General features: G+C 31.7%; 3 protein-coding genes across 5 annotated transcripts; 2 read left to right on the forward strand and 1 right to left on the reverse strand.

Moving 5' to 3' along the window:
• The first annotated feature begins 557 nt into the window (after window positions 1-557).
• On the forward strand, window positions 558-16,774 carry LOC122535236 (long-chain-fatty-acid--CoA ligase 1). 2 transcript variants are annotated; one of them, XM_043666593.1, is made up of 8 exons: window positions 558-999; window positions 1,808-1,931; window positions 2,648-2,984; window positions 4,515-4,983; window positions 11,588-11,878; window positions 14,645-14,866; window positions 15,143-15,460; window positions 15,752-16,774. In XM_043666593.1, the coding sequence occupies exons 1-8, from the start codon at window positions 916-918 to the stop codon at window positions 15,890-15,892; spliced, it is 1,986 nt and encodes a 661-aa protein (XP_043522528.1). In that variant the 5' UTR covers window positions 558-915; the 3' UTR covers window positions 15,893-16,774. The 2 variants fall into 2 exon arrangements, with proteins under 2 accessions (XP_043522528.1, XP_043522529.1); XM_043666594.1 differs by having other exon boundaries at window positions 881-1,273.
• LOC122535239 (vesicle transport through interaction with t-SNAREs homolog 1A) lies at window positions 14,729-18,084 on the reverse strand. Its single transcript, XM_043666598.1, has 5 exons — window positions 17,924-18,084; window positions 17,732-17,790; window positions 17,143-17,490; window positions 16,834-17,067; window positions 14,729-14,864 (listed from the first exon to the last, which is right to left on the reverse strand). Exons 1-4 carry the CDS (start codon window positions 18,015-18,017, stop codon window positions 16,909-16,911), a joined length of 660 nt encoding a protein of 219 aa, XP_043522533.1. The 5' UTR covers window positions 18,018-18,084; the 3' UTR covers window positions 14,729-14,864; window positions 16,834-16,908.
• A 416-nt stretch (window positions 18,085-18,500) lies between these two features.
• Window positions 18,501-22,874, forward strand: LOC122535237 (protein ERGIC-53). 2 transcript variants are annotated; one of them, XM_043666596.1, is made up of 10 exons: window positions 18,501-18,993; window positions 19,425-19,481; window positions 19,774-20,044; window positions 20,124-20,223; window positions 20,316-20,427; window positions 20,508-20,679; window positions 20,746-20,942; window positions 21,016-21,209; window positions 21,282-21,481; window positions 21,580-22,874. In XM_043666596.1, exons 1-10 carry the CDS (start codon window positions 18,825-18,827, stop codon window positions 21,614-21,616), a joined length of 1,509 nt encoding a protein of 502 aa, XP_043522531.1. In that variant the 5' UTR covers window positions 18,501-18,824; the 3' UTR covers window positions 21,617-22,874. The 2 variants fall into 2 exon arrangements, with proteins under 2 accessions (XP_043522531.1, XP_043522530.1); XM_043666595.1 differs by having other exon boundaries at window positions 18,504-18,993; window positions 21,276-21,481.
• The last annotated feature ends 500 nt before the right edge of the window (window positions 22,875-23,374 follow it).

Raw genomic sequence — 23,374 nt, forward strand, 5'->3', positions numbered from 1 at the left:
GAATATACATAATGGAAATATACATAAAATGGGAGAAAATTTTTTATCCAACAAAAAACACAAGTTTTTATTCAAATATTTGACAGAAAACTATTGAAATCTCTAAAAATGCGTCATTGTAAATCGATAAAATTTCTGTGATAGAAAACTAAACTACGAAATGGTTGTTTTGCTTACTTTAGTATTTTAGTATTACCAAATGTAATATATTTAAAACATAGAAAATCGCAATAATTCTCTAATTTATCTTTCACGCAACAGAAATAACTGTGGATATTTGTGCAAATTTACATTTTTGAATATATAAAATTGTTTTACGTACGAAATGTTATAGAGAACATTCTACACTCTGTCTATACTTTTCCATATCATTCGACTTTATATTTCAAAATTTCAATTTTTAAAATTCCCCATAAATGCATAAAAATCCTGTCAGTATTTCTAAAACGTACAGAACAGAGAATCGTATCAACTTTCACACATTGTAGTCGCAACAGGTCATAAATCAATCCTAATCCTTGCTAAATCCTCTAGGAATTCAGCGCAAGCGATTTGTTGGAAGTTATAGATCCAGGATGACGTTCAACGACTAATCTACATCTACATCAATCTTTCTAATCTACGTCATTCTTTCTAACAATAAGCAGTGCTCGAACAAATCGCAAACGCAACGACACCCTCGCTGATGGCGTTCAGTAAGCGGGCTGTCATCGTTCGCTAAAAGAATTTCTACCGAACGCTTTCAGCCAGCTCGTTCGACGTCCGAGTCTGACGAGTTGATCGATTTTTTTCACGGCTGGCGATCATCCAACAAGTTCGGCGGCTGTCGAGGACGACGCTCGCTCCACCAGCAGTCCACTATATTTAAATATAGTCGAAGATCGTCGTAGAGAGGTTGGACGAGCGGCTAGTCTTATGTGCGAGCCACTGATAGCAGCCGCTCCTCTCGGTGGAGCTGAGGCAGCAGTAGTGCTTCTGACAAGCAAAAGTGATCGAGAGGTGAGCTGCGGACAGAGCGAAGAGGTGGTTGTGTGGACACGGTGGCCGGGTACGGGCCATCGTCGAGTCTCGTTTCGAGTGATCGGTGCGCGCGTCCCGGGCAACATCTTCGACTGAAAAGGAGCAGGACGTCGGCCCGCGGCCGTTCGCGCGCAACCGGGCATCATCTGTGCAGCGATTTCCCAATCGTCTCGAGATTATGACGTCCAGTTGTTTCTCCCCTCCGCCGCTTCGACCACCGATCGACCTCAACGATCAGTCCGACACAATCAAGGTGGAGTGTTCTCTTGGTCCCCCGATTTTTCGTTAGCTGTTATTAGCTGATCGTCTTACGGGATGTCGGGTCAGATCGTAGGAAATCGTAAATTGATGAACGACTGCTCGTATTACTCGTTTGTCTTCGTGGCGAGACATTAGACCGTAGAAGGGTCTGACGAAATCCACGGGCCAGTCTGTTCGATCTCGAAACACGCGCGCGTGTGGGTGGGCAGACTTGTTGCACAAGCGACTTGGCGACATTGAATGCTAGAAATGAAGGAAGAAAGGTGAAGAGGAAAGCAGGAGAACGAAAGGAGGCATTGAAAGATGATCTCTCTCTCTCTCTTTCTCTCTTTCTTTCTCTTTCTTTCTCGCTCTTTGTAGGTGAATCGTAATCTCCAAGTTGAGGGAGGGTAGTTCTTCGAACGTGTGCCTACGTGCCCCGTCGTACGGCGTGTCCGATATTCTTAGATTTGCACTTGGCATTCCGTTATATAATGACGAAAAACGTACGTCGGGCTTCACGTGCGCAAACGTGTGTGTTTTGCAGGGTACTGACCTGATCAAAGTGTCGAGGTTTTATAAGGACAGCAAGGAGGGAAAGTTCGTGAGCTTCTTGTACGAGGACACGAGGACCTTGTACGACGGTTTCCGCAAAGGCGCCAAGGTGTCCAGTAAGTTTCAGCTTGTCGCAGATGATTTCGTTTTTGGTATTTTTTTTTTTTTTTTTTTCAACTCTTTGGAGCATAATGGATTTTTTTTTTTTTTTAACATGTATAGTGGGTTTTTAATATTCTAATATAAATAGAACAAGTCTTTTACTGTGTCTTTTACGTGTTCAATCCATAAATATTCAACCCACCTTGGCAAATTGAAATATGTAAATACAGAGGTTCGTATTACGTTCGTATTACGCTTTTTCGACTTATAATAATCTACGTTTCGGTTTTGATCATTCTATATATTTAACAACTGAAATAATTATATTTTATTAACATTTACCGAAAATGATCCATTCATAAAAATCCCATAAAAATCTTAGAAACTTACAAACTTACAAGCAATAAAATATAAAGAAAGCTTGTATTAATTAATCGATTAAAGTATATTATACTACAGTACTATATTACAGCGTTATGGATTTCCTCCTCTTCTTTGTGCTTTCATGTTTCTGATACAAGTTTTACACTCGAGTTTGTCGGTAGTTTCAATGTTAAAATAAAACGTTTTACAACTCGCTCAACTACAAAAATTTTTTGCCGAGAATTAAACGATTGCTACAGCTTTTAAGTGAGGGCTCGTTCCGTTAGATGTTAATAAATTTTCATTATCGCAAATACGAACGAGCTGCCTTTCGTATTAGTCATTGGCTGGTCTTCTTGACACTCAGACAATGGCCCCTGTCTTGGCTGGCGAGATGGACCAAATAAACCATACCAGTGGCTTCATTACAACGAAACCCTGCTCAGGGCGAAGAATTTCGGTTCTGGCCTAGTGTCTTTGGGGCTGATGCCAGGATCGCACGCGCTCGTGGGTCTTTACAGTCAGAACTGCCCAGAATGGATTCTCACCGAGCAGGCATGCTACACGTACTCTTTGGCGGTAGTGCCTCTGTACGACACGTTAGGCCCTGATGCCTGTGCCTTTATCATCAACCAGGCTGAGATCAATCTGGTTGTCTGTGAAAATGACAAGAAGTGTAATTTGCTGCTCGACAAGGCACCGAGGTACATGCGTAATATCACTTTTACCGGAATTTGGAAAGTGTAATTTTTGTTGAATGTAAGCTTCCTCAAGAATGTGACATTGATATCGTTTGGAAAGTATGATTTCATCGAGTGCTCTTTGTATTAATCCACGAACAGCCAATTGACCCGTGTCAACGTTCTCGTTGTATCGACTTTTTAAATTAGTTTTTAGATACGAAACATCATCTAACAATGATTACAATAAAAAATAAAAATATTTTATAATTGTATTATACCACGTTATGTTATTTTATTACATAGTGTTGCATCGGGTCAAAATGAATCAGTATCGGCTGAACAGGGGTTAAAAAAGATGTTTTAACAAACCTTTAACCAAACAGTAATACAAATTACAATTCTGATTACAAGAGAATGTGATAGTTGGTTTGTAGCAGTGGCAGCGTGCCATGAATGAATATAAACGCATTTTCTACAACATTGGTGCGCGACACAATTTACAAATCTGGTGTGGTATTGGAGACAGATTTAAACATTTCCGTGCAATGTCCTGAAACATTCTGGCACGGTAGACTAGCATGACTTTTTTTTATCACAAGTTCATGCTAATGTTGCAAACTAATGTGTAAACTAATGTTGTAAACTAATTTATAAAACAGCTACAATTTTTTCCCCTCGCCATTAACACATTCATTATTTTTATATTTTTTTTCTTCACTTTGTAAAATAAAGTTTATAAAGTTGTCTCAATTTCTTCTACTTTTATTCAGTTTCAATTAGTTTCGTAATGTCGCAAATGATTACATTATTAATTTATTTATTATTACGTTATAAAAATTTAATTTTATTCTTATATTTTTTCTGTCGAAAAAGTTAGCAATAAAATTAAATCAAATTAAAAATTAAACAATGTGGAACCTAAATTTTTATGGCTTCTAATGTCTAATTAATATAACAACTTATTTTAGTGGCAATCAGTAAAAGCGACACAGGAATCTGAATTTAAAGCAACGTGAATCAGCAGTAATAAAATGTTTCTTTTATCTTGCTCACCTCGACATTTCACACAAAAAAGATGACAAAGTTATTCAAACATAAAATACTGTGGTTTGTGATTTTTTTTCAATAAAATCATTTTTTTTTTTTTGTCGAGTTTTCTTGCAACATTGTCTTTTATGTATCGCGTTCAAAAATATATCAAAAGCTAATGCGAGGCGTATCAAAAATTTTTTGCAAAATGAATATTCGAAACAGAAATAAAAACAATCTTCAAGTTACTATGATATTTTCTAGTTTATTCAGTTTGAAGTGCCTTTTTCTCAATTACGAAATAACATAAATGAATATGTTCATCGCGATTTAAAAAAAAACTCGGAAAAAACAATATTTGTTGTTCGAAACTTTGTGTCCTGAAAAACATTTTTTTTTTTTTTTCTTCGGTAGAGAATAACAAAGATGTCAAAGTAAGCAAGATGAAAGAAACTATCGTGTGTGAAGTGAATTTTACTTATCACTCCGTTACTTCAGTTAAATTCTGATCTGCTGCTTCAGATGTCTGAGGAAAATGGTGGTGATAAAAGAGACGAGGCAAGCGACGATCCAAAGGGCGAAGAACCGCGGCGTCGAGTTGCTCAAGTTCGACGACGTGGAGCGTTTAGGCGCCCAGAAAAACCATCCGGAAGTGCCGCCAAAGATGACGGATCTGTGCACGATATGTTACACATCCGGGACCACGGGCAACCCGAAAGGCGTGATGTTAACGCATCAGAACGTGATGGCGGGGATAAGCGCGGTTCTGACACAATTAGGCGAGCACAAGCCCTCGTACAAGGACACGATGATCAGCTTTTTGCCCCTGGCACACATGTTGGAACGGTGCTGCGAGAATGGCATGTACATGGTGGGCGCGTCCGTGGGCTTTTACAGCGGTGACATCAAAAGGTTGCCCGAGGATATGAAAGCGTTAAGGCCTACCGTGATGCCAGCGGTGCCGCGGCTGTTGAATCGAATGTACGACAAGGTGAGTACACCCATTTATGAAATTCACTTGATTTCTCAATCAAGCTTCTCGTGCCTTCCTGTTCTCGACTCGTTCTATTCGCCATCTAACGTTGGTAAATAACGTGTGCCAACTGTATCTATCTGTATTTGCACAGTTTAAATCTGAATTTACGTTTGAAGATTGTTCGTACAGAGCGTAAGGTAACTTGCCATGAAACACAATGATTTTCAAACACAATGATTAACGATGTTAATTAAAGTTGAAGTTTGATTTTGTAAATGATTAATACAGGTAATGGTAGTTCGGTAGTTAACCACAGGGCTATTCAGTGATAATAACATTTTAGCTAGTGTCATCATTGTATCGTTTGTCACGATAGTTTAAACAACAGTTGAAAAATATTTTATAAGATGCTTTATAAAAATTTTTGATTTCACAAAGGCTTATTCGGCACTTTCGAATCTTCTGACTATCACTTTGAACTGATTAAAAAATACAAGCAACACTGTTTTGTTAATTTCTCCACTTTTGTGATTAAGTGAATATTAATCAGAGTGGATCATTAGTTATTAGATTAGATTTGCCCTTTGCGTTTGTAATTATTTTCATAAATCGAGCGAGTAAGAACGGTTATATAAATAAAACAGCGATTTAGTAACTTAAAATACCTCGAGACAGCTGTAACTCTTCAAGGAAGAGATTTATATTTATATTTATTACTTATCACTGAGCTTCGGAGCTTTCATGCAAATTCATATTTTTGAAAATGTAATTAGCCTTGGTGGAAAATTGCTTCTAACATTTCAAATATTTTAGGAAGTACTATGAATATTTATACGTATTTTTTTATTTAATAATTAATGATTTAAAATGTCGCAAAAATTGCTGCAAGTGCCCATTTAACGATATCAATTAAATTAACATAGCTTTTTTTTATTATTTTGAAGTATTCTACGTAACGAAAATGCAAATTTTATTTATTCGAATTGTTTACTAATGTAACAAATAATTATATCGAATATTATAGAAAAAATATGCACAATTGCCAAAATTATTAATATATTGACATTTATTTAACAGCTTTTTTATTTAATTACAGTAATCATTTTTTGCAAATAATATTAAGCAGTGCACTGTCACGTGATTCGAATTTCTCATTGATTTTCTACGTGATTCATATTTCCATATTATATTTAATTTTGTACTTTTAACTTTTTTTCTATAGATGCATAAAAATCCAATCTACTTATCACGAAACACAATGGATGTAAAAAGTATTCGTGCGCTTGAAAATTGTTGATACCTTAAATTTTTGTAATCTCATGAAGAAAAATTGTACAACAAATCTTAAGAGTTTATTGTAAAGGAGAGACTTTAATCTTTAAGATCACTAAGGTGGATCGCTAAGAAAAAAAGAACACAAACATCTTTGTTTATATCCTCTTCAAAACGGTGGATCACTAAGAAAAAAAAAAAAAACAAACATCTTTGTTTATATCCTCTTCAAAACGATGTAAAAATATTTTGAAAGAAAACGGACTCGATGTTGTAAAAATAGAGGCTTTGAAACGAGCCCAGCTACATTACTGTATGATTTTCACACACAAAATTACAGCAGTTTAAAATGTCGACAATTTTTTTACATTTTTCATTTTTTTTACAATATAACATTTTTCAACACATTTCACGTAGAATATACTACACCATTAAATAAAGAGTTCTATTCGCCGTAAATATACAGTGTGTTTCGTTTAAGTAAATACGGTGTAACATCTCACAAAGAATTGAAATTATGAAAAAAAAATTTTTATAATTTTTATAAATGTTGATACAGAGAGAAACATTATATATTATTAATGATATTTTCGTAGGTAGAGTCGTGAAAAAAATTTCCAAGATTGACTCTATTTTCTTAATGGAATTATATAATTCTGCATGCATTAATCGATTTATCTGTGCATTTCCTATAAAAAGAAAAAAAATACTTATGTCGAAAAACTATTAACCTAGAAAGAATATTTCAGCTTTAATTTTTCGAAACTTATCATATAAAAAACAAGGAAAGATAAGAGACATTCTTATGTTTATATTAAATATAAATGAAATGCAGGTTAATACTTTCTTATACGAAGTGCTAAGATAAATCGATTAATGCATTTAAAATTATATGGTGAAAGAAAAATAAAGTAAGTAAATATATATCGTAAAAATATTACATTTTATTATATATTTTATATAAAATTTTATATTTATTATATATTTTATATATTTTTTATTATATTTATTATATACTTTATTTTATATATTATATATTTTTTATCATATTTATATATATATTTATATATATTATTATATTTATTATATATTTTATATAAAAATATATCGTAAAAGAAAATGAAGAAAAATTAAAAAAATAAGGTAAATAAAAGAAAATAAAAAAAAAATTTTCTTTCGTAATAGAAAATAAAGAAATATAAAATTGACTTAAAAAAGAAGAAACAATTTGCAAATACGATTCGCGTCGTACACGATGTCTTTTTTTTTTTTTTGCGCCAAGCAATTTTTGCCGAAACATTTTTTCGATAACTTCGTAATCACACGTCTGCTGTTTCCCATTTGAACGAAACAAATCTTCTATGAATTATCCTATAAACAAAATTCTCGGCGTGAACGTGTTTAGGAAATTTTCTGTTTACCATTTGGGTGGCAGTGGCGAGTGTTCAAGTGATATTCTTGGCGATCAAAATTACCGGAGAATCGGAAGGCGAAAAGATATTTTCGAGTGCGCTCATCGAGGTGCAAGGACGGCTGGGACCCGTAGAAAATCGCGTTCTACGGAAGTCGCGGAATTCGCTCGTGACTCGGTTCGTCTCGAACCGAGTGGTAATATATGAGTGGAGTGATATTTTTACGCTTAACGAAGCGTCAAAGTGCAAGGATGCACGCTAAGCAATTTATTCCCGGATAATTTATCGATAGGCAAGGTATCGGCTGTCTTGTATAACGCTTAACGAAGTTTCACTTAACGAATTTCACGTCGGTGGCCAAAAATAATTTTGATGAATTTCACGGTTCGCGTTCACCACTGTTCGAGTTTGATGGACAGTTGCATTAGCGAAATTATCCAGACCCGTTCGTTTCGCGCGAACGTCTGCACATGTACATATATATCTGCGATCATCGTTGAAACAATAAACTTCTTTCGCCGATCTATTTTCAGATATCGATATATTCATTGCGATGAAAAAATTTTAATCTCCATTTTACGCGTGTTTTAAAACATTGTGAAAATGTTTCAATGTAAAATGTTGATTATACGTATAGTAGCGAACGAACGAAAGAACGTTTAAAATTATCTTTGTGATGACGTGAATATTCATATCGCACACTTGTGAGAAACACATGTTTTTTTTTTTAAACAGGAAACATTGGTTTTGAACAGATATTAATTTGTTAATATTAAGAAACAGCACAAATCAAAGTAATATACTTTTTATCTCATCAATATGCATTTATTCATAATAATAAGGCAAAATTCATAATGAGAATATCATAAGATGAACGTCGAAATGAACAAGATTTTTATAATTAAACAACATTTTTTAATGCAATAATTTGTTTAATGATTGCAACAATTTTTATAAGACTGTCTCTGCAACATTTGTTTCTTGAATTATGTTACTTTATTCAAAAAAGATTTGTTTCGTTATTAATATATGTGTACGTGGATTTATACTGCTGTTTAAGTGTTGCAAAATTTAAAAACAAAATTATAACTTCTTCTAGTAAATATTTTGTTCCCAATTTTTGTAATTACTTTTGTATGTTTTTTTTATACCACAGAAATTCGAATTAGTCACATTTAAAGATAAAAATTATTTACGTTTTTGTTTCTCAGAATAAGTAATTTTTTCTAACAAATACATTTTTTTTTTTTACAGTACAGAAATTCATTGATTATATTCAAAACATCGAGATTACAATTTGAGCATTTCGAAGATATTTATTGAGCTTCTATTTATAGTTTGAGGAAATAATAAATTAAATGAGAAATAACATTACATTTCACTTCACGTTTCTTTGGTAGAAAATGACCATTGCTTGATTGTAAATAAAGCATGAAATATACATAACACGCTATGATGATTCAGCCCGGCGATTTATAAGTTTCCGAGATCAAATGTGAAAGACTTATGAGAAACATATATTAATAAATGATATATTATCGAGTCAATGTGTTAAGTGATCCTTGTTTAGATTTCGTTTTCAAATGTTTAATTTTTGACGATTTATGAAATTTCAAACTCCGTTAGACAAGACTTATTACTTTCGTTCCTTTTCCAAAAATCACAAGCTTCTTCCGAGAACTAACTCGAGAACTATGTGAAAACGAGAAAATAGTATTCGTCTTATCGCTGTTATAAAGTAAAGTAAAAATTTTGGCGTAAGCCAAGAATAATTGAGCATAGCTTTTATGCTTTGAGCATTTTTCTAAAAAAAATTTCTTTCCTCTTTAAAATGAAAATGTGAAAATATTTTAGCGATGCTGCATCACTGAATATGAAATGTACACGCGCGTGTATATATACATATATCTGGTATTAGATTTAATAGGGTCAATGTTACGCAATACAGCGCATTAAAAGACAGCACTAACAAATGTAGATCGAGAATGACAGAGATAGCACGACGAAACATGTGGAAGCAATTTCATTTCCCACCGTGATCCTGAAATCCCAGTGAATGGCTTTCGCGCATTTTCGGTTTACATAATAAATTAAATTCCTGATATTGATGTACATGCTTCGCGTGTTTCTTCTTCTCTCACGGGTTTTTTTTTTCAATTTTAGCACTAGACAATCAATACGATAGATTTTAGACTTTCTTTTTTTGCAATTGCTTAAAAGATACAAGTGCTTTTGTCAAAATTAATATTGATTTCTGTTTAAACATAAATTATATAAATCTATTTATATTAAATGCTGTCATTTAAATTATAATGATTTATATGTAGAATATTTTGATGTGTATTAAAGATAATTAAATTAAATGCAAATGCAAAAATAAATATAAAATTTAGTAGAAAAATTTCCGAGATGTAAACTCATTAAGGAGCAAACACTAATATTCTAATTACTTCAATTTCTTTAAATTTTATAGAATTATAAAGTTTAGGTAGAAGACGTAATAAATGAATAAATATTAAGCGAATTCTTGGAATTTCCTTTCAATATTAAAAATAGAACTTTATAATATAAATTGATTAAAAGAAATTGCAAATGTAACGTTGGTTTTCAATTGGTTAAATTTAACAAAACTTCATTATAAAGTATTGAGTATATTCAGGAAATTATATGTACTAGATATTAATGTCAAATTTAATACCTGAAACGACAACAGTATATCAACGTGAATTTATGTAAAACATCACGAACAATGATGTACTCCTATCTATTATTTAACGAAGTAATTTTAAAGTTTAGTAAAGAGATTATTGCTCTAACGCATAATCTCTGCAAGAACACATGATATAAACATATTTACAAAAATAATCGTGGTATGATTTATTATTTAAAGACATAGATTAATGCTAAAAATCTGAAAATCCGCTCTATCAACTAATGCATGTACACTAACTAGAATATTTTCATTTAAAAAAAATATTTTCATTCTAAAAAAAAAAAAAGATATTAAGATAATATTTTGTGTGTCAATTTTTTTTTAATTCTTTAATGTATTTATTTTGAGAATATTTTCTTTCGATTCTGGAAAAAAGACGATAGTAATTACCTGGAAAATGTGTGCATTAATTATTTAACATTCTTCCTATTAGTTTTTTTTAACATATTTAATATTTATAGGATATTTTCATTTTCGATTCCAAGAAAAAACAATGACATCTGCATAGAAAACATATTAATTATTTAGTACTTCTTTCATTAATTAATTTTTGATATATTAAATTATATTATATTATAATATATATAATATAATATATTGTATTAATCAATTATATTATTATTGTATTATATTATATCAAATAGAGACAAAAAATTTCCCAAATGTAAAATCGATACAAAACTCCTGTAAACATCTCTTATCACATAAAACTGACAAACTACTCAACCGAGAACTTTGAAAGCCTCATCACCCGATCACGTAATTCATCGATGCCAGTAAACAGCTTTTCCTCGGCTAAATCATCCACTCACGCACGGCTGAGCTTTAAAAATAAGTATTTCGAAAATAGGTTCCAAATAAACCGTAACAAGCCGTACAAGCCAGAAATTGAACTCCTTCGTAAACAAGTCTGTCTTAACAGTAAGAAGATCAATCTTCAATATTTCGAAGAAGTATCTTAAGTTACAAATGTGTCATGACGATCTCTACATACGACGTTGTTTTGGCATGTTAAGCCGAAAGCATTCCATTACTCTCTAGGAACATACCGATTTTTGACACCGATACTAAAGTTTCATTCCGATAAACGGAGTTCTATTGCAGTTCGTTCGTTCGTTGGTTGCCAGCGTTCTTCGCGTGAATACAGCCCACCAAGCTGGATCGCTCGATCACCGCTACGTTAAATATAGCAGAAATAGTCATCAATCGACATTTTGTGTAGGTCCAATCTGAACTTCAAAGCTCGTGCTTGAAAAGGCTGGTATTCAGCCTAGGTATGCGGGCGAAGGAGGCGGAGATCAAGAAAGGAATCATCAGAAATAACAGTGTGTGGGATAAATTGATCTTTGGAAAGATCAAGAAATCGACGGGAGGAAGACTGAGGTTGATGGTCGTCGGATCAGCCCCATTGGCGGGGAATGTACTCACCTTCACCAGATGCGCTCTCGGTTGTTTGATCGTCGAGGGATACGGCCAGACTGAGTGCGCTGCACCGATCACCCTCACTGTTCAGGTCAGAATGATCCGAGTGCTAACTAGTTTTAGAATGTTAATGTCGATGCATTTATGGAAAATTCAGATTTCTCTCAATGGAATATTTAAAATTTAACTCTCAACTCGTAACTGTTGATTTATAGGTACAAATCGTAACTATAACATGATTTATGTTAGATTATTAGCATTATAAATCATATATTTGTCATCTATTAATATTCTTTTTTATTTTTAGAAATATTTTAAAATTAATTTTATTTTAATTCCAAAACGAAGTAGCTTATTTAATTCTAAATTATAATGGCCTTTCTCTCCCAATGGTACCAATTAACTCTTTTTTTGATATTTAAATCTGCATGGTGGAACATGCAGATTATTTATATCGTGTTGTTTTAAAATCCTGTGCCTTAAAAGATTAATTTTACGTGATTTCTTTTCTTTTTCTTTTCTTGACTAATTCATGCGTTGACTAATCAATCTCCAAAGTGTTAATAATACTAGAAACAAATAATTTATTTCTTTCGCGGTAACGAAAGATAAATTTGTTAACTATTTAGATAGGCCGTGAAACATAAAACTATAATTTAGACGAATTTATCATCTGACTTGACGTAAATAAGATAAACGAGGCTAACAATAAAAGAGTGTTAATTTTAGCATCAACACATGCTGTTTAGCGATCTTCAGAGAATGACCTGCTATTAACCCTGACAGTAAAGTGCCATTATTCAAATATACGATGCGCGCTAATTTAGAAAATATCAACGTGTTCAATCTCGTTTGAATAATAATAATTATTATTTATTGCTGCAGATACAATAGCGAAATTGTAACGTAAATTTTAATATCTATAAATTTTCTTAAGAGTAATATTAACCAAACTTTGATTTGACAGATTTAACATATTTTGACCATTGTGAAATAATTTTATAATTATTATAATTAAAATATTTAATCTATCACAGTCGATAATCTTATGGTCCATTGTTCATATTTGAGTTTTCTAAACTTTTCAATGAACAGCAGATTGTCTGCTCTCTTAATGTAGCTTTTCGAGAATTTGTATCAATACTATGACTAACTTTTACTTTCGTTAACTCAAAGTTCCAAAGTTCTCTAAAAAAGTTTATTGAAATTCGGTGATCATTCATGGTTCGATTTAGTAGATTATGTAACATCGATAAAACATCGGTTGTGCTAAATTTGGCCAGTTTCAAGCTTTAAATCAACATCCAACCCAACATCTTCAATCTCTAAACTCTGGAAATTTCACATGCGACAATCTGATAATTCTCTTCCATATCATAACGTATCAATGTTAGTTCGTGAGCATTGAATTACGTTTGAGTAAATACTTGTCGTTTAACTATTTCTTACTCGAATAATTTTAGATCAAGAACTAGTTTGAATAATAATTGAATGAACTAATTGAACAATAAGTAAACGTTGATTCGAAGATTCTGAGTTACGTTCGAGTACATGTATCATTCAATTGTTTCTTACTCGAGCAGTTTTATATGCGCGTACAATAAGTGAAATGTAAAGCGGAAAATGTAAACGTGGTATATGTTAACAGACTTTTCAATTTAAAATGGATACGTACATGTGTGTGTAGTTGTGTATCTCTCTGACGAAAGAGCCGGTCAATAAACGTTCCGTGAATAAAAATCGCTTGTGCACCCGTTGAGCTTAAATCATGGACTGTAGTTTTCAGTGAGCTGGAAAAACAAACTATTCTGTATTAAAAAAAAGAAAGAATAAATTATTCAAAGATTTACATGTAAGATTCTTGCAGCGTTCGATCTGTAAATAATACATAGCAATTTAATTTAACTGAAAAAATTGATTAAAAACAATTCTTTCTTTTCTAAATGCAAAAAAAAAAAAAAAAAAAAGAATCGAAGAACAATGACGAACATACGACGAGATCATTCGATTTTGATCGAAAAACTGACTAACTCGAGCAACACGCGTGGTTACTATTCTTGGCATATTTGCAAGTATCGATGTATGTAGCTAGATGAAACCAGCTATTATTTATACGCAGACATAGGTATATTGCTGTCGGGGCTGACTAGTAAGAAAAAATGTTGCAACCACGCGCCAAAGCACGTGGTGAACACGTCAGTTGGTGAACCACCACAATCGGCTGTGTAAATATATCTATAAGTGTCTGTAACTACTGTAAAACGTTGTATCATTCTGTGCAATCATCGATTTCGAAAATCGCACGTTCCTTTCGTAAACGAGTTAAGCTTTAGATATTAAAATTTGAGGATTGTTAATATATTATAATGTATAGTGTCATCATGTATTGCGATATACCGCATAATGTGTAGCACAAAATAAATAATTCCTCAGTTAGTTTTAAGACGATAAGGAATCATTTTGTATAAAATATGCATTTTTCACTGCATTCTAATATAATGTACGAATAGATAATGACATATTCGATGCGCAATAGACAAGATATTTGTGTGATTTTCATTTCAGTTCAATGTAGTTTAAATAGCAGACTTATTGTTGCATTTAAAAAATACGAAATATTCATTTTCGTTACATTTTTTTTTTTTTATAGATATATTTATTTGAGAATTTATTCGGTTTACATAACACGTTACACAACAACTCAACAATATTTGCACTGAATGTTACAAAGCATTTGCTCTTGCAATGAATCTTCAGTTGAAAAGCATACAATATTAAAAATAAAAATGTTAAAAATATTTCTGTTATCTAATAACGAGAATTTGAATTTATCTATATTTATTCGTCGTTATTATAGGGTGATCATGTGCCAGAACACGTAGGTCCACCAGTCCCCTGTTGCTGCATTAAATTGGTGGACGTTCCAGAAATGGATTACTTTGCAAAGAAGAATCAAGGCGAAGTGTGCGTAAAAGGCACCAACGTGTTCGTAGGATATTTCAAAGATCCCGAAAGAACTATCGAAGTTATCGATGAATTTGGTTGGCATCATACCGGTGACGTTGGCATGTGGTTACCTGTAAGAGAAAAACATATATTTCAACATATTTTTATAACACCTGACCTTATTATATATATATATATATATATATTTTTCATTATATAAAATTGATGTATACAATTTATATATTACATTCATTTTTTTTCCATTAAGAAAGATATCAAACAACTCAAACTTAAATTCAATTTACTTTTCTTTTTTTTTTTTAACAAACGGAACACTTATTATCATCATATTAATGTTTAATTATTTCTTCTAGTTAGTAAGAATTAATAACATTCTCCCATCTTACAGAACGGAACGCTTAAAATAATCGACCGAAGGAAACACACGTTCAAGCTTTCGCAAGGAGAGTACATAGTTCCAGAGAAAATCGAGAGTATTTATTTACGCAGTCAATACGTTCATCAAGTATTCGTCCACGGAGAATCCCTAAAATCTTGTGTTGTGGGAATAGTAATACCAGATGTAGATGTTGTGAAATGTTGGGCTGTAGAGAACGGTATACCAGGTACGCTCAGCGTATTATGTGCTAATTCGCAAGTCAAACAATTGATCATGGACGATATGCTTTCGTGGGGAAAAGAAGCTGGTCTCAAATCTTTCGAACAGGTGAGAATAATCATCCGACAGTTTTAAAAACAGTTTTTGTTTCCACTTGTTCCTCCGACGCATAAAAGAAGATAAAGAAAGTTTTATTTTCTTTGAAATATAAATCAAGATATTCTTTAATTAAAAGTATTCACGATTTTTCAACGTAATTACGTCATTCGTTACTTTCGTAGAATAGAAGCGCAAAAGATAAAAAAACTCTGAACATTGTCGCAGAATGAAAAAAAATTCCAAGCAATTTTTATTGTTTGAAAATTATACACAACGCTTGTCATTTTTTGTTGATATCAGGTAAAAGACATTTACTTGCATCCCGATCCGTTCTCCGTGCAAAACGGCCTTCTTACTACTCCAACATTGAAAATGAAGCGACCACAGTTGAAAGAGTATTTCAAACCTCAGATAGAGGATCTCTATCGACATTTGGACTGATCAGACTGAACACTGACTTAAATTCTATCTTCATTAGCATCGGGAACAGCAACGTGAAGAAGGATCGACACGCATTTGCGTCGCATTCACAAAGAAATCACTTCCTCCATCGAGTACTCGTAACGCCGCGATATTTTTATTATATCATTTTCTTCACAATTACACGGCGGCGCAACAGAAACGAAATGAAAGCACCGTTTAGGCTATTAAGTAATTGATAACATTATAATAAAATGTATTATAATTAGGCGCGTCTCGTTTTCTTTTGACTATAATCATCCTTCGATACTTGTCGCGTGTATATTTACAGATTTCTTCGTCCCTATCCTCGTATTTTGATACAGATTATTACCGCTTTTACGATATACATAACGGCATACATAGATGTACATTTTTATCGATAACAATAATTAAACGAACTTTGAATTATAATTTAGTACAAAGTAGAATATTTTGAAACGTGTATATCATTTATTTTCGTAAAATGCAATCGAACATATGTGCGATATGTAAAACGAACTTGAGATTAACGTAATAAATAGATTGCAAAACTGGGCAACTTAAAAAGTAGTGTAGCTAATTTTAAATACTTGGGAATATTTTAATAAATTCCGCTTGTGAACAGTGCTTACTAACAACAGCGATGGATAGATGAACTTTTTATAATTATTAATAGTATGTTAGAACTTCTCTTTCACTGTTTGGCGGCATTCTGTCATATTTAAGCGTTTCTTCTTGTATAATAACGTGAGATCTATATTAAACCGATACGAAACTGTGATTAACATTAGTAAGCACAGAATGCTTAACTTATGATACCACATTCTCCAAACCAATGAAAAGATTAATGAAAGATATTAATAAAATATATGATATGTAACATTCCTTCATGTATAATTTAATAATCCCCTAACAAACATTGTATTTAATAATCGTAATACCTGAAATTGAGTGAATATTAAATATGGCTTTTAAGCCGATATTTTCCAAACAAAATGTTCCTTCTATTCTCGTCTTTAGCTTTTAGATTTAAAGCTATAATATATGACAATGCAAGCAACAATTATAAGCGTTAATGCTACTACTGCTAAAATAATTCTTTGTTGAATGTTTCTAAAGATCATTGATGAAAGTAAACGTGAACCACGGCCCAACTCTGCATCTGTTTCTCGTAACTAAAACAAATAAATTACATTAGCAGTATAATAATAATGTTTATCATGTAAAACTGCAGTATATGATATCCTTACTCTTGTTCTTCCTTTTTGAATTGTTTCTCTTTGCTCGTGTAGTTCTTTTAATACTTGAGAACCAATTTCTTCTGTTTCCAATACCATTCGATATCCATTCTGTAATGTTCTTCCTGAACGTTCTATTTGTTCAGACGCATCTAATAACCTCCTCTTTTGATCCTCTGTAATATTATTATCCCATGAATCTTCCCTACTTATTTCGATACTTTCATCCCTTGCCTTTTTGGCTGATTGAAATTCTTGTGCTAATCGTTTCAATTCTGCTCGATGACTTTCCACTCGACCGCGTAAGCGGTCGCGAGCTGTACCATTCATCCCACGGACTTCCAACTCCATTTGCTCAAGCTGCAAATAAATTAATCAGGAGTAATAGAAATTGTCACAATTTTATGAAGTTATTTAGTTCTCATATAAACAAAGTGATTGAAACATAATCCTCTCGTTTCGCTCGTTTTCATGCGCGTAATGAGAATAAAAATAAAACATTAATTCTAACCCCAAAATCGAAGATACAAATTTCCGAAATTTTTTGCAATCTAAAACTTCGATGGCATTAAAATGACACCAAGATGGAAAAGAATTTTACCAATTCCTGAGCCTCTTCGATCTGCCTGTCCACATCTTGAATGAAGACTTTTTTCTCATCTGTAAATTACGTCACGTGTATCGATTATTGTTGTTTAATAATGCCAGAGCATAGATAGTGTTCACTTTAAAAGCAAACGATTTGCGCTTCACAATAAAAAGATCACTACGATTCTGTTTTTCTCGTACTTACTGCCGCTTTGTGTTCTTATTCTACCAATTTTTGCTGTAATGTCAGCTGTCAAAACGGCGTATTGTTGCTCATAGTTGTCAATGAGTGACGCCATCTTGAACGTATTTCCATTGGAGACGAATGAACGTTTGTTATACCTATATATACGTCAAACGGCTCATGCGTTCTGAAATTAGCTGAGAAAAATATTCGACTTTTACACGTTTCAACAATTTTTTACACGAAAAAAAAAAATGGAAATACATACATAGACTTTTCTTCTATATGTTATTTAAATAAAAAGTAAAGCTGAAAAGCTTACAAATTATAGATGCGGTATTTATCACAAATATTAAATTTAAAAATAAGATCGAATATAAAAATTAGTATTACTTCAACAATTTCGGAAGTTTTTTTTTTTATTAGCAAATAATGGTTTTTTTATATAATTAATTAAATATGAATGCGTTATTATAATTTCTAAATATACATATGTATATACTACAACGTACTGTTCAAAGTGTCTACCTTCTTGTACAATTCTAAATATATACATAACGTAATCTATTTGTTACTTTATTCGTGATAACGCCATATTTATTCATGAGACACGTCATAAATAAATAATGAAAGAATGTAAGTTCGATGTACGAATTTCATACTAAAGAATTAATAAACTATCCATTGTTTATTATTCCATTGAACTGAACAGTCGTAAAAATAAAAGGTTAAATAAATAAAAAGTTAGGTGCTACTGAAATAGCAGAATGAAGTAGTGGATGGCAAAATCGAAATGTGGCTACAAAATTGACACGTCATTGGTAATACACCAATCAGCAGAAGAGTTTAGAAGGTACTGCCAATCGTCTTTGTTGGTTACAGAGCCGACCACGGGCAATCTACTTTCGATTTAACATTCGAAATGAAGATGGCTGCCGAGGTGAGGTGGCTTTTAATTTTTCAAATATTTTGTTTAATTTGTGCGGCTTTCGGCGAGACACCTCATCGGAAATTCGAGTATAAATATTCATTTAAGCCACCGTATCTTGCACAAAAAGATGGGAGCGTGCCTTTCTGGGAATACGGAGGAAGTGAGTAAAGTAGAAACCTAACCAATTACGCGCGTTATAAAATACTGCCGTATGTTTCTTTTTTATAGTCGGCTTTTTGATTATTTAAATGAAATGCGCTATCACTTTGTTTAGAATTGTCGATTTTCATCGGATCATTTCCTTTTAAATGTAATCACGTGTCGAAACGATAAAATTTATCTGATAAAATTTGATGAAACTGTCACGACAGGTACGTGTTTTTATTTACACTCGAAATTAGTATAATTTAAAATTTGAAGGATAATCAATTATTCGAAATGTCTTTTCATATGTAGGAATTCAATTTTATAATTCAATATTATAATTTTATGACATGAGTCTATGACACGACACTTAAATTTATTATACTTTATTTTATAAGTAATCTTTTGTTATTTAATTATTTACAACAAATATTATCCATATTTCAGATGCGATTGCTAGTGCAGAAAATGTTAGAGTAGCTCCATCATTAAAAAGCCAAAAAGGTATGTGAAAAATTAATTTTATTTTAATTATTATTTTAAGCTTTATTTTCTTGTATAATTTATGTTAAATTATAATTAAAATTGTCTCTGTAAATGTAAATAAATATATTTTAAACTGCAATGCGATATTTATTAAGTAACATTCAATGCTAATATAGCAAACATATGTGCAATACAAAATACTCCTTCTGTACTGTAATGTATGTAAATACTCCTGTATTAATAAAAATTGGTATAATATTTGTTTTTCATTGTTATTTTGTATTAAACAAGAATTTGAAATAATATTTAGGTGCAATATGGGTGAAACAACCTGTTACCTTTGATTGGTGGGAAGTTGAACTTATATTCAGAATAACAGGAAGAGGAAGAATTGGAGCAGATGGTTTAGCATTTTGGTACACTGCTGCAAAAGGTGCTTACAATGGCACTGTCTTTGGCAGTTCTGATCAGTGGAAAGGTCTTGGCATCTTCTTTGACTCCTTTGACAATGACAATAAACACAATAATCCTTATATCATGGCAGTCCTCAATGAAGGCACAGAAAGCTTTGATCATACTAAGTGAGTTACATTTCTTATTATATTTTCTTTAGTGTCGGTTAATATTTTTAATGATTGATTCATCTTGAATTTGATACAGTGATGGCACAACACAGTTATCCGCTGGTTGTTTAAGAGACTTTCGCAATAAACCATTTGCAACAAGAGCGAAAATTGAATATTACCAGAACACTTTAACAGTAAGTATATTTATAATTTTTAAAGTATATTTATATATTTGTATTCTTATTTGTTGCTGTACTTATCAGACAATTTTTTATTCTAATTAAAGGTGTTATTCCATAATGGTATGACAAACAGTGAACAAGATTATGAAATGTGTTTCCGAGTTGAAAATGTTGGTTTACCAAAAGGAGGATACTTTGGTGTTTCTGCTGCTACCGGTACTTATTGTTGGAAAGATAAATAAAGATAAGTTAATCTTTATTTCAATATAACTACGACTTTCTATAATGTCCTTCAGGTGGTTTGGCTGATGATCACGATGTTTCACATTTCTTAACACATTCTTTATATCCTCCTGGTCAATTTCGGCCAGATGGGCAAAAAGTATCTCTTGAGGAACAACAAAAACTTAGTCAGGAGTATATGGATTACCAGAAAAAGTTAGAGCAACAAAAGGAAGAATATCGCAGGTAAAGAATATTACAACAATATATTTCAATTATAAAGTATGTTCTCAAAATAATTTTACTTACCAGAGATCATCCAAATGAACAACGCGAAAAAGAAGAATTTATGGAATATTTCGAAACTGATAATCAAAGAGAATTGCGACAAATTTTCGCTGGTCAAAGTCAAATGTTTGATGCTCTGCGCGAACTGAACAGAAAATTAGACGAGATAGTAGGAAGACAAGAAAGATCTTTAAGTTTAATATCTCAACTTCAAGTTGGTGGTAAGTTGGTGATAAATTCTCAATAGATAAACATAAAGTTGAATGAGAAATTCAAATTATATAAAATAAATAGGTGTACAAATGGGAGGTCAACCAGGACAACAAGTACAATTGATCGACACGATTCGTCGACAAGAAGTCGATGCTTTGTTAAACAATCAAAATAATATATTAAATACAGCAAGAGAAATTAAGTCTTTTGTAAACGAAGTATACTCCAAGACTGATACTATTCTTAACAATCAGGCTCGAAGTCCAACCGCTCAGGTCTTTATTGAAGTTTAATTTTGTTAGTATTTGCTTAACGTATCTCATTAAAAATGAATTTTTTAGGTGCAGCCGATGGGATATGATTATCATTCGCTTGTTTCGGAAATGCGAGATGGACTTAATACACTAAAGAGGGATATCAGCCAAATAAATACTAAAATAAGTAATGGAGGATCAGATTGTCCAACAATGAACTGCTTAACAACAACAATGTTCTTACTGTTTGTGGCAATCCAGATGATCATTTTGTTAGCATATAGCATGTACCGGTAAATATTTACTTTATTTTGTGACTTTATTAAATATTTACTTTATGATATGTGTGTGTTTGAATATAAATTGAATTAAATTATCTCTTTGTTTACAGAGACAATAAAGAAGCCCAGGCAAAGAAGTTGTACTAATGTTTGTTTTCAATCCTACAGTGCAAAAGTAAGGATATAAAAATAAATTTCTACCTTTGCGTACTGACTCAATATTTTTATCATTTGTTAATGGTATTTGTATGCATTTTTTGCTGAACATCTGTACAATAAATACATTCTTCATTCACGGTAGATTTACTGCGATATAATAAGGAGCAATCAATTCTCCTGAGATATAAAAAAAAAAAACTTATGCTCAGCTTTGTATAATTCTGAAGTCATTCTGTAGTCATTCTGAATATAACTCAATGCGTCATATATTTCTTGTCATTGTAAACCATAGACATAAATATACATAAAGTGGCAGAAAGTAGGCGCGTGATCTTTAAATTCGACAAATTTTGTCGTGCTTAGATGGTGGTTGTGTATGATATATATTTTTTTATCATTAGAAATATTTCGTCCTTTTTTTCAAATTAGTTTCATTTAAAAAATAATTTTTTTTTTTTACATATTGATTTATTGTAATATTAAAAATTATATATAAATATTTATATACAAATTTTGTATTGATAATTGGCATATCGAGTATCGAAAGCTGAGACAATTTTTTCCTAAGAAATAATCCAATTCTCATCGCTTACGATGTTTGTCGATCTGGTACTACATTCCTTTAAATGATTGAGCGTATAGCTAAGTTTTACGTTTCTAACGTGACAGATACTTAAAAATAAGGAACGCTAGTTATAGCTCTATCGAATTCAAAGTGGAAAAGTGACGTCGAACAATCATTACATTCTTGAAGATCTAGAATAAGAACACTTTTGTTAATACGTACTTTGTAAGCGTATATGGTATATCGAGTAGCAGCGTAGACAGGAACGATTTGAATTATCCTGTCAATCTTATTGCATTTGTAAAAGTTTATTGAAGATTGTAAATGTATAATGAAATATATCTAGTAATAAAATTACTAATTGAAAAAATAAACAAACTGAAATTTAATAAACAAGTTGAAATTCAAAGGATATTTAAAGGATACTTGCGATCATTTGAACATTAAGTATCGATCGATTATATCGATTATTTCGAGATGATTGAATCTTCGATCAATCGAAGTATGATAAAATGAGCGATGTAAAGTGTGCAACGATTTTATTGTGCTTTTTGATGAATTTTTGAAGAATTGAATATGGGTATGTAATTTTTGTGTAAAGTTTTGAAACATACATTATATCATGTTAAATTTTGTCAAATAACTTTTGTATAAATAATTACGTTTTTATTTTCTTCACAACCAAAATGTCATGTTTCATATTATCCAATCCCTTAATAAGACGAGATGGTATTATTATTATAGAAAATTAGAATGTTGCATATATTTTAATGTTTCTGAACACTAGAAATTTAGAAACAAAATTTATTTGAAACGTAAGTAACATGTACATACATACATACATACATACATAAACAATTCAAATTAGATAGTTTTAAATGATCATCAGTTCCATTTTTACTCATAAAAATTCATTGTCCTACTCTCTCATTACTATCTTATAACCATATGCTAATTTATGTTTCTTAATAGTTCATTTTTTATTTTCTGTATAACACATTATTTTTAACTTTTAGACATCTTGACAGCTATATAGTATTAAAATACTTTTTAATATTGTTATTAATGTTTCAAAGTTACACATATACAGATATTAATGAAAATTGTTTACTTATTGACTATGTATACATACATACATATATATATATATATATATATTAATGAAAATTTTTTACCTATTA

Source organism: Frieseomelitta varia, unplaced genomic scaffold, assembly GCF_011392965.1.
Source record: "Frieseomelitta varia isolate USP_RPSP 00005682 unplaced genomic scaffold, Fvar_1.2 scaffold_686, whole genome shotgun sequence".
Classification (NCBI taxonomy): domain Eukaryota; kingdom Metazoa; phylum Arthropoda; class Insecta; order Hymenoptera; family Apidae; genus Frieseomelitta; species Frieseomelitta varia.